The sequence below is a fragment of the Dendrobates tinctorius genome, unplaced genomic scaffold, assembly GCF_039654945.1.
Source record: "Dendrobates tinctorius isolate UK_male_01 unplaced genomic scaffold, ASM3965494v1 ptg000184l, whole genome shotgun sequence".
In the NCBI taxonomy this organism is placed as follows: Eukaryota; Metazoa; Chordata; class Amphibia; order Anura; family Dendrobatidae; genus Dendrobates; species Dendrobates tinctorius.
This window is the reverse complement of record NW_027361851.1, coordinates 14,550,130-14,562,500: the sequence shown is the minus strand read 5'-3', so window position 1 is coordinate 14,562,500 and position 12,371 is coordinate 14,550,130. Positions and strand designations below refer to the sequence as shown.

Sequence of the window (12,371 nt, the reverse complement as noted above, 5' to 3'; positions counted from 1 at the left end):
TCACATAGGGCTCCGCTCTGTACACCTCGTACACACACGCGACTCCGCTCCGTACACCTCGTACACATGCGACTCCGCTCCGTACACCTCGTACACACGCAGCTCCGCTCCGTACACCTCATAAACACGCAGCTCCGCTCCGTACAGCTAGTACACACGCGACTCCGCTCCGTACAGCTCGTACACATGCGACTCCGCTCCGTACACCTCGTAAACACGCAGCTCCGCTCCGTACAGCTAGTACACACGCGGCTCCACTCCGTACACACATGCTCCGCTCCGTACAAACGCGGCTCCGCTCCGTACACATCGTACACATGCGGCTCCGCTCCGTACACCTCGTACACATGCTCCGCTCCGTACACACGCAGCTCCGCTCCGTACACCTCATACACATGCGGCTCCGCGCCATACACCTCGTACACACGCGGCTCCGCACAACTCGTACACACACACAGCTACATCCACCCTGTAAACCCCGCCTGACCCCACACATACTTCCCTCATTCAGCACAATGACAACCTGCACAGCAGAGTCCTGCATATATCAAGGGCTCACTGTGCGCACAGGACCTGTGATGAGGTCACAGGAGGGGAGGAGTCAGAGGTCATATGATCATGGGCATCCGACTGAGACCCCTGATCATGTGACCCCCTGACTCCTCCCCTCCTGTGACCTCATCACAGGTCCTGTGCGCACAGAGCAGGGATTTATAAGTGAGGGGCTGCAGTGGCCGTTGGTCTGTCTGGGAGTGTGAGGATGGGGTCGGTACATGGGGGGGCCGTGGTGCTATGGTGGCGGATTATATTGGGGCAATTTACCCAGGGCTGGTGGGCCCCCCCACACCACTGGGCCCTGGGCTACCGCCCAGATTTACCTCATTATAATCCGCCACTGCACCCATCCATTACTAATCCTATAGTTATATGGTAAATAAAGACACAGCCAGACTTGAAGATAACTCTCATCATTCTCCCCTGCTCGCGACGATCGCCGGCAGAGCAGAGGAGAATGATGAGAGCACCTGCAGCCGGGGAACAGTGCTTACTGTAGTGCTTCTTCCCCAGCGGCTGTCTGTGTGGTACTGTTGCGGCACACGGTTGCCACATATATTACACACACACGGACATCTCCGGTACCGTTTTTTCCGGTACTGGAAATATCAGGACGTGTGAAAGAGGCCAAAAGGAGTGGGTTCATCAATCCAAATGTCCAAACATAAATCTGCGGGTGGACCAGATTGCTCAGCTTTTACATCTGAATTCTATACCTTGGCCATATATTGGTCAGGTCTTGTTCGTATGTCTACCTCTGAAATGGATCAGAAATTATTCTGTTGAAAACCAATTTTTGGTGAAGCATGCCTCGGCAGACTTGGTGTTAAAACATTTGGCCTGATTCGGAATAGACGGTCCAGTGTGGGAAAAAATTCACACACAAAGTAAAAACTATAGTAGAAAATCAAAACAAAAGAGGAGTTTTAGCTGCAAAGTAGAAATCAATGCTGTATTAATTCCTGTGGATTTAGAACTGGATATCATTAAATGAAATCTATCAGCAGGTTTTTGCTATATAATCTGAGACAGCATGATGTGGTTAAAATACTGAATTCAGCGATGTGTCACTTATCAAGCTGTGTGCTGCTGTTTACTTACAATGAAGGTTTTATCACCAGGACATTATAACTGCTGGACTAGGTCTCCCACACCTGTTACACCGAATCTGCCCCTCCTGTAATAAGCAGCTCACTGTCAATAGTCTATGCATAGAGAGAGCCCGGTGTGGGTGGGGTTAGCTTTCTAAGCTCTGCTTCAGAGTTCAAGTCCTCTTTCTCTCTGAAGAGACAATTTAAATACTTAATTTCCCAGAAGAGCATTGCAAGGCTTAGGCCTGTTTCACACATCCGTTTTTGTCCATCAGTCAAAATTCGCCGTTTTGCAAAAAAAACAGATCCGCCATTTTTCTTGGCGGATCCGTTTTTTTTCCCATTGAGTTGCATTACCGGCGGGTCTTGACAGATGGCCATCTGTTGGATCCGTTTTTTTGCGGATCCGCCAAAATTTTGACGTCCGCCGACATGCCCGAACGGACCATGCAACGTTTTTTCGGGAGGCAGGATCCGCACTTCTCACTGCGCATGCCCGAAAGACTTCACTCAGCCGCAAACTTAACTCTAAACTCTGTTCTGGCAGCTGAAAAATCTCTCTCTCTCTCGGCAGCGGTTCCTTTAAAATTCTTCCTTTGACGGATCCGTTAAAATAACGGTCCGGTGCCAAACGTTGTGGTCAGTACAGGAACGGATCCGCTATCCGCCATTTTAGCGGATTTTGACTGACCAAAAAAAACTGATGTGTGAAACAGGCCTTAAAAGTTTTTTCACCTTGACATTTCACTCTCTGCAAGGAGAAATGTCACCCCTTGAATAAAAAAGTATATAACAAATGTTTTTGTTGTTTGAGAAAAGAGATGTTAACCTTGATGCATTGTATGCTGCAATTACCAAAAAGAGAAAGGCGATTATGCATAATTCTCAACAAACAATAGGGATCTCTCAAACATAAATTATGGGTTAAAAATCTGGCCTTAAAGTTGTTTTGTTAACTTTTTCCAAACAGCTCACAATTACATACTATAATAAAAGAATAACTCATCTTGCAATCTCCCCACCCCATTGGTATTAATCATAAAAATGAACACAACTTAAAAAGGCCCATATCTTTACATTCATGTGGCAGATTTACAGGAACAAACAAAAAAAAAGCAGAATATTCAGGGGAGCAATGAAAATAAAATAGGAGCAAAAACTATAAAGTTTAGATGAAGTGACAAGTGCGATTTAAAAGATCATAACTCCACAAGACAATGTTCTAGGCACATACATGACTTCTAGAAAGCATCTTACCCTTGGAGAAAGGAATAGAAACAATAACCCCGCAGGAAGTTCCAACCCACAAGCGCTCACAGAATGCGGACAGAGCAGAGACTTGTGCCATTGACAGTAAATAGCTAGAACCTGCAAAAAAGGGATTTAGATTTTTACTTCAGTCCTGAATAGCACGTTCACTAGATGGAGAACAGTAAGAATCAATTACTAGTACAGCAGATGATGTTACTGCAAACATCGCAGGGCTAATATAGGAATTACATTATCTAGGCTTCAAGATCGCTTCATTTTCGAGATATCGACCTGAAACGCAGGTTCCCGCAGGCTGTACACCTCTATGGACCTAAACTGTTGCAGCTCACAGTTTATGCAACATCAGATATTTATTTCACATCTATGAAGGGGAGAGCTTATATCCTCAGTAGCCCCATATACAGTTGTGGCCAAAAGTATTGACACCCCTGCAATTATGTCAGATAATACTCAGTTTCTTCCTGAAAATGATTGCAAACACCAATTCTTTGGTATTATTATCTTCATTTAATTTGTCTTAAATGAAAAAACACAAAAGAGAATGAAGCAAAAAGCAAAACATTAATCATTTCACACAAAACTCCAAAAATGGGCCAGACAAAAGTATTGGCACCCTCAGCCTAATACTTGGTTGCACAACCTTTCGCCAAACTAACTGCGACCAACCACTTCCGGTAACCATCAATGAGTTTCTTACAATGCTCTGCTGGAATTTTAGACCATTCTTCTTTGGCAAACTGCTCCAGGTCCCTGATATTAGAAGGGTGCCTTCTCCAAACTGCCATTTTTAGATCTCTCCACAGGTGTTCTATGGGATTCAGGTCTGGACTCATTGCTGGCCACTTTAGAAGTCTCCAGTGCTTTCTCTCAAACCATTTTCTAGAGCTTTATGAAGTGTGTTTTGGGTCATTGTCCTGCTGGAAGACCCATGACCTCTGAGGGAGACCCAGCTTTCTCACACTGGGCCCTACATTATGCTGCTGCAAAATTTGTTGGTAGTCTTCAGACTTCATAATGCCAAGCACACTGTCAAGCAGTCCAGTGCCAGGGGCAGCAAAGCAACCCCAAAACATCAGGGAACCTCCGCCATGTTTGACTGTAGGGACCGTTTTTTTCTTTGAATGCCTCTTTTTCTCCTGTAAACTCTATGTTGATGCCTTTGCCCAAAAAGCTCTACTTTTGTCTCATCTGACCAGAGAACATTCTTCCAAAACGTTTTAGGCTTTTTCAGGTAAGTTTTGGCAAACTCCAGCCTGGTTTTTTTATGTCTCGGGGTAAGAAGTGGGGTCTTCCTGGGTCCCTTTTCATTCAGACGCCGACGGATAGTGCGGGTTGACACTGTTGTACCCTCGGACTGCAGGGCAGCTTGAACTTGTTTGGATGTTAGTCGAGGTTCTTTATCCAACATCCGCACAATCTTGCGTTGAAATCTCTTGTCAATTTTTCTTTTCCGTCCACATCTAGGGAGGTTAGCCACAGTGCCATGGGCTTTAAACTTCTTGATGACACTGCGCACGGTAGACACAGGAACATTCAGGTCTTTGGAGATGGACTTGTAGCCTAGAGATTGCTCATGCTTCCTCACAATTTGGTTTCTCAAGTCCTCAGACAGTTCTTTGGTCTTCTTTCTTTTCTCCATGCTCAATGTGGTACACACAAGGACACAGGACAGAGGTTGAGTCAACTTTAATCCATGTCAACTGGCTGCAAGTGTGATTTAGTTATTGCCAACACCTGTTAGGTGCCACAGGTAAGTTACAGGTGCTGTTAATTACACAAATTAGAGAAGCATCACATGATTTTTCGAACAGTGCCAATACTTTTGTCCACCCTCTTTTTTATATTTGGTGTGGAATTATATCCAATTTGGCTTTAGGACAATTCTTTTTGTGTTTTTTCATTTAAGACAAATTAAATGAAGATAATAATACCAAAGAATTTGTGTTTGCAATCATTTTCAGGAAGAAACTGAGTATTATCCGACAAAATTGCAGGGGTGTCAATACTTTTGGCCACAACTGTATAAGGAAAAATTAAGCCCCCATATAGGAGAAGACAAAATGGAGCGGTAGAATGCCAGTGCATAATTCTCACACACCAATTTTGCACGAGTAACCAACAACCTCAATCTGATTCCTTCTGTATGTTGCCTCTGTAGCTACGACATATCTTATGATTAGTGAATTGTTGCAGGAAACCATTAACGCTAATGTGTTTGTGTATGGGAAAAGATCCTTGATTCACACGAGTGATCCAGTTGAAACCTCAAGAAGAGAGACCACTCACTGAAATCACATTGATGAACATGTAAGAAATCCGACAAGTGATAAACAGAGATTCTCAGCTTTATTATAATGACACTGCACCATCAATGTGACTCTAGTTAGTTTACTATATAGTGTGAATATGTCAGAAATGTGTGAAGTTCGAAAACTTATTTTTTTCCTAAATTTAAAACATTCTACATTTGACCAAGTTAAATGTTGTTATATTATTAACGAATTAGCACACTTTACATGGCTTTGTGGGAGATCGGTGAATTTTGGATATCAGGGAATTATAGCTATATTCCAGTAAAGCAGAACCAATCTGCATTGGTAGTCAACTCAAGTAGATCCCACCCACTGAGATTTCATATGACTACAGCAGCCAATTCTATACAACTGGCAGTCATAGCAATGTTACGCGATTTCTCCATCCAGATGACTGACAGCTGCCACAGCAGAGGGTAACAGCGATGCAAACAGTCTGCCATAACACTGACAATATATCTATTGTAAATAGCTAGCTGAAACCCCCCTCCAAGAATTGCATAAGATTATGCGACACGGCAGCCATGTGTTCTTCACATTTCTTACCCAACATTCTTTGGATGAATGGCTCCAATTCCAGTTCTTGTAAGGGTTGGCCAGTTTCAGCATGGAACAGACGTAGAATAGAATCCAAGCGAACAGATACCCACACTCCATCTCTGGCTGCAGCTATGTGCCTTACTTGACTTTCGGGGCGAGGTGTGGCTTCAAACCAGATCTAGTTGTCAAAACACACAAATTATAGAAGTAAGGGTAACATAGTCTCTATGTATTTATATACAGCCACAAACTCTACATAAATGCTGCCCTGTAGTACCTAGGCATAAGCAAAAACAACATCCACCTTCTAATTTAGGTCACACATTTTTATGCTGATTATTTTCTTAAAGGGGATTTACAGCTCCATCTATTTGCACACCATCAGCTGCAGGTACTACAATCATGCGGGGCTTACCCTCCTGAGGTCCAGTGCTGTGTCTATCACATCTCTGTTCTGGCAACGATTGGTCACCAGTTACAGCATTGACGTGGCTGCTGCAGCTGGTAAACCATCACCGGCGCAGTAGAAAAGCATCGGAGCTGGACCTACGGCAGTTGAGTCCTGCATGATATTATATGTGGATCTTAATATTTTTGATAGTATGCAGACATACGAAATGGTAAAACCCCTTTAATACATCTTTATAGTTGTTAAAGCTTTGATTTTTTGAGCTGTTGGCATTCCAGTAGCCACATGGACCATTGGAACTTTTAGTCTGCAGATGTTTAAAACACTTTCGCATAGAAGGTGATTGGCCTGCTCTGTGCAGAAGTTACTGTACTTAGAGGGGAAGGAGGTGAGCTGTGACATCACCTATTGTTAGCAATGCGTCTATTTACTTATATTATTCATAAAAGAGGATCCATCATAAGGCTAAAAAAAGTGGCCAGTGTTTGCTCTTATCTAATCACAGATGTTCCCCTGAGCATTCAGCTTTTTTTTTTCCTACATCCACCATACAGTTCCACAGATATGAGCCTTTTTATATATTGCCAATTTTTATAGTCTTTATCAAGGGGGCACTGCTCTAAGGGGAATAATAGAGAACAGCCTCAAGACAACACACCCCCAAGGAATCCACGGGAACAAAACAAGAGCAAAAACTGGCTACTTATGACCTTGTGCCAGGCTAAAATCAGAGACCTGGTGCCATAGAACACCAGAAGTCTTCTACAGTAACCCCCAGGACACAAATTACACTTCTTTATATAGGGCCACCATATAGCACTGGTATCTCACAAAGCTATTCTTAAATTACTGCTGAAGGAACAATCACAGAGATCGGCAAGGAACTTGTGCAGCACTAGAAAAACAGTGTACATGGCAACCCCAAAAGCTGGGCCAAATTCTTTAAGTGGAGTTTGCCTCTTAATGAATTGTCCGCACCTTACTGCAGTGGACTTTTCTTTCAGACTTCTAGATGAAACATCCATCTTGATGAACAGGCCCATGCGTTTTTGGTGTAGCTACACATGAAATTATTTGATATGTTCTCAGTCTATCCTATTCAAATTAGTAAATGTTTATGATGCTTAAATGATTTATCTATGTTAACAGAAATAATTACTTTGGTTTTGCCCATCCTCGGATCCACGACATATATTCGATTTCTGTAACCACACCACACGTCTCCATGGACAGCTGCTGAACAGCGGATTGATTGCTGTGGCCTCCCCAAGTCTACAACTTTTGGGTTGTCCAGATCCCAGTTCCTAGCTGATAGAAATTAATTTATTAAAAGCACAACATAAAAACTTCATATTCTAATCATGAACATTTCTCAACTCTACTTACTAGCATTCCTTTTAAAAATTGCAAGTGTCCCATCTCCCAGAGTAGTAACTACACGGTCATTGTTGTGCCTGTGGTAGATAACAGATGCAAACCAATAAATACCTCAGTAACATCAGCACTCTAAACAGTCTGTCCACTCACAAATCTCTTTTCTGGCAAACAATAAAAAAACGGTTTTCTGTTCTGCTTACAGACCTGAGCCCTTCTAACCTCCATATTTAGGCTAAGGCCTCCAAGGTGTCTTTACACAATTTTCCAGATGGGTCCACTTAGAAATACCTGAAAAGCCGCTAAATAAACACTCAAAAGAAAGAGCACAAACAAATATTTAAAATTGACTTGCTGTCTGTACGTTTAATCTTTTGAGCGTCTTAACAGCTTCATACGCCAAATGGTTAAAAGAAGTGACTACCATTCTTCAGGCATTTCCCTCTAGGAAGATGCTCTACAATTATAATAGAAGTCAATGGGAATAACTTAAAAGACGCCCTGAAGGGAGACGGGTGTTTTTTGAACGTTGAATGGAGTTGAAAATATGTACGAAAAACAATGCAAAATGATGTGAAAAAAACAGTTCTAAAACAGAAAAGGTGAAAAACAGCTCAGGATATGACCACAACAACGATCAAAAAACACTCTAGGAAAATTAATAAAACCCAAAAATGCCAGCATTTCCGAAAGCTCAGGGTCTTTGCCTACCTCAACAAATGTTATGGGTAGTGAAAAAGAAAACATTGGCATTGTGGTTTTTGTCATGTGTTAAATAACGCTGCTTTGTTTTTGATACTTCTTGGTTTTTGGCCTTAACAAAACCACATCGATAGTCATGTGTGGATTATACTGTGTGTTTACACATCTAATATTATATAGGCAAAATCCACACATAAAATTTAGTGTACACGCAAGAGAAATTGACAAGTTGCAGAGTAGAAGAACACAATACAGGTCAGTTTACGCAGCATAAAAATAAAAAAATAAGCAGAGTTGGCAGGAGATTTCTATAAATCCCATCCACTTCGCTGGATTGATATGATGCTGCATTTTTTCTTTGGCAGCAAAAATATGCGTCATCAAAAACTCATGGTGGGAGCTCAATCTTAGACAGTAAACCAGCAGCCTACTTACCCAGCGAAGTGTAAGCCATGATGAGGAGACCATGGTTGCACATGAACCAATGATAGTCAAGTCTACAATTCAACTGGAGCTCTTCCTTTAACTAGACTGATTTCTTAAGATAATATCATAAATTACAAAAATGTGATTAGCACAAAAGTCTCTTACGTAATACTGTGAACTGCATCTTTGAGTTGAATTTTCTGAAGACAAGTCCTCCATTCAGACACAGCCGAATGAATTAACAAACTAAATGTAGAAAGGACAACACCATTAATTGAGACACAAATAATAAGGGGAAGGCTGGATGGTCCTGTTGTGACATAGTTAACTCTGCCAAAAAATGGCGCACAGTTGACCGAGTCTGGCTTTTGCACAAGTTAACAAAGAAGGAAAGATTTTATTTTGAAATAGCGTGAACCAATTTATTCAACATGGAAAATCTGTGGTTAGGCCCGACTGACCAATGGTATCAACCACATCACAACAGTGCCTCTGCCCTCACCCGAACAAAAAATATTCAATTAACATAGGTATAAGTATTATTATTATTTATTTATATAGCACCATTGATTCCATGGTGATGTATAAAAAAAGGAAGAATGTGCATGAGGGCCTGACCAAGTCCTGCAGCACAAACGCAGCCATTTTGGACATTGAAGGCACAGTGGTCTTATTTCATTATTAATAAATCAAGAGACTAAAAGGGTGAACTAAAAGTAAAACCTACTTTATATCCTAACTGCCTATTTCTTTAATGTAATCGCTTCTCTAATACACTTTCATTAAAAATGTCCAACTGTTCCCTCTGTACTCTAACTACATAATTTTTTTTTACTACCACTGATGACACTTCATCTGAGAATCCCAGTGCATGCTGGAATTGTCAAACAAAGCGTCACCAGGGGGTGGAGGCTGTGGCCACTTCATGAAACGAAGCGTCATCAGTCACACCCATTTCAAGGGCTGGGCTAGTCCCTACTCTACTGAACAAGAGTCGGCTGTCAATACTGACGTATGCTCAGTAGATTCCGTCACTAGTTCTCCAGTACTGTCACCTCCAGTTGTCTTCAATCAATTGCAATTGTATAGTTCTCCTTCAATTTTGGGACTGGGTGGTAGGCCGGTTTCACACGTCCAGATAATTCCAGTACCGGAGAAAACGGTCCCAGAGCTATCCGTGTCCGTGTGGATACGTAGGCCATCCGTGTGCTGTCCGTGTGAATACGTATCACTCACAAATCTTTTGATGCACACGGATCACACATGGACCGCACACGGACGCCAACCGTGTGCGGTGTTTACACGGACCGATTGACTTGTATGGGTCCATGTGATCAGTGCTGTTGCACAAAAACGGACATGTCAGCGTATTTGCACACGGACACACGGTCCGTGAAAACATGCTCATACGTGCATAGACCCATTCATTAGAATGGGTCAACGTGTGTCAGTGTCTCCGGTACGTGAGAAAACTGTCACTACACGTACCGGAGCCACTGACTTGTGAAACTGCCCTTACTGATGATGCTTCGTTTCAACCAATAAAGAATTAATCACGGGATCGCTCTGGCTCTCTGGATACAATTCTTTGTGTACAGAAGTCCATCACCTTTCTCCAAGAATCCTTGCTGTAGAGGAAGACCATATCTTGGTGACAAAGTATATGTTTAGTGGCAGTGTCCAAAAATGTCCATATCACCCAGGTACTATCAAAGCCTTTTCCGAAATCACCCATCTATAATATTGCTACTTGCCAACCAGGCCTACAAAATCTCTGAATATATTTATGGTGGCGCAAAACCATGCGACTTCTCAGTGGAAGTCCTCTAGTCTCTGTGCAGATAGAATTAAAAAATGTGAGACCCGACTAATGACATATTTCCATACATATACCATGCACATCAAGTAAAAAGGAACAAGGAAGACCTTGCAACTTAGGATTGACTGTATTGATATTCCAGCGCTCCCAAGGGAAGTTGGGGAGGTAATGGCTGGGACTTCCACTGGATGCTAAATAGGGAATAATGTGGTGATACAATCCCTATCGCACCCGGTGAGACGGTTTCTTTTCCTACTATTTTGAGTCATTATTTGTAGTATTTATGCATTACATTCTGCTGCTATTTGTGAGGGGATACCAGTTGGATTATTGCTCTGGATGCCCTATGCTGGCGTACTTGTGGTCTCCAATACAATGAGGATTGCAATGATGTAATAGGTGTTTGTTTTTCATTCAGTCTGAGCCTGCAGTGGCATGACCTGAATTTATGTCTTATTAATGTAAGGTTGGAATAACTTAGTAAGAGAACGAATGCGAGCACCTATGTAAACCTATGTATATGGGAATGCCACAGGTTTCAACTATATGCAGGATTAGCTCTGGTTATATGGACTCAGTAGGATACTGATAAAGAGCCTGGCTATAACATAATCACAGCCGATTCCCTTCTGTGTTACAACCCATACATGAGTATAGAATACAAGTTGCGTCCATTTTTGCATAATATACAATTTGCACTCTTGCACTCAAGCACTGTATCAGTTTACTTGGAAAGCTTTTTATTGCTCAAGTTAATTAAGAGTTATACTTTACCCATTTGCTACTTTCCAAACTATGTTTTGCGTTTACTCATCCTAGCTAAATATTACAAAGTTATATAAGCACACAAATTTTCAAGGGTGCTCAAAATATTGCATTGGCCCATTTTCCTTCTTGTACTTTTTAAAATGAAAAAAATGACAATATATTTACATTATATATATATATATATATATAATGTATAAAGCGCAATGTGTGTGTATGTATGTCCGGGATTGGCATCTGCACCGTCGCAGCTACAGCCACAAAATTTCGTACAATCACACGTCTGGACCCCGAGAGCATCATAGGCTATGTTGTGAGGCGAAATTTTATCCCCGCACATTCCAATTCACCAAACAATTTTGCCTATTATTCTTATCATTTCTATGGTGTTATCATCCTTCAGTAAAGTTGGAAATAACACAATTTATTACCGTGCCAACACAGACCACCCTCTGACACAGACTGCAGGGGGAGCCCAGTATCACATAGGATAGGATTAGATACACTGCTCAGCAGTCAGTATCACACAGGAGAGGATTAGATACACAGCTCAGCAGTCAGTATCACACAGGATGGGAATAGATATACGGCTCAGCAGAAAGTATCACACAGGAGAGGATTAGGTACACAGCACAGCAGACATTATCACATAGGATTGGGTTTGATACACAGATACACATGTTGTTTATCAAAAGGCTCTTGAATGAGTTGAAAATAAAATACTATCAATACTTGGGTAATCGTTTAGTTAATTTGTGTTGCAAATCTGTAGTGTTGAATATATGTGAAATGTTTTTATGTGCAATATAATCATTATAATTTGTTATAACTAAATTTGTTATAACCACAGTTGGTCACTATGCCCAGGCAACGCCGGGCTCTTCAGCTACTATATATATTGTGGTGTAGTGACCACTATGTCAGCTAGGGGGCGCTGTGTGGGTGTCCCAGGACGGGTGTACAGGCACATTCAGTGTGGTAACAGGAGCAGGGTCCTAAATGACCATTATGGGTCTCAAGGTGGGTGGCCTTGGGATGCAGGCTCCAGGGGGTATTGATCAGCAGAGGTACTGCTCATCTTTCTGTTACACTTTGTCAGGGAAGCC

At 42.0% G+C, this 12,371-nt stretch overlaps 1 protein-coding gene across 3 annotated transcripts in view; it reads right to left on the bottom strand.

Annotated features, from left to right (window-relative positions):
• The window catches only part of LOC141055135 (C-Jun-amino-terminal kinase-interacting protein 4-like), a 315,480-nt gene that overhangs the window by 23,640 nt on the left and 279,469 nt on the right, over positions 1-12,371 (bottom strand). For all 3 annotated transcript variants that reach the window (XM_073552116.1, XM_073552115.1, XM_073552117.1), the window contains exons 20-24: positions 8,847-8,927; positions 7,566-7,633; positions 7,339-7,487; positions 5,777-5,948; positions 2,904-3,014 (exon numbers count right to left, since the gene is read on the bottom strand). In XM_073552116.1, coding sequence (XP_073408217.1) covers positions 2,904-3,014; positions 5,777-5,948; positions 7,339-7,487; positions 7,566-7,633; positions 8,847-8,927 — 581 coding nt within the window. The remainder of the gene's footprint in view (positions 1-2,903; positions 3,015-5,776; positions 5,949-7,338; positions 7,488-7,565; positions 7,634-8,846; positions 8,928-12,371) is intronic.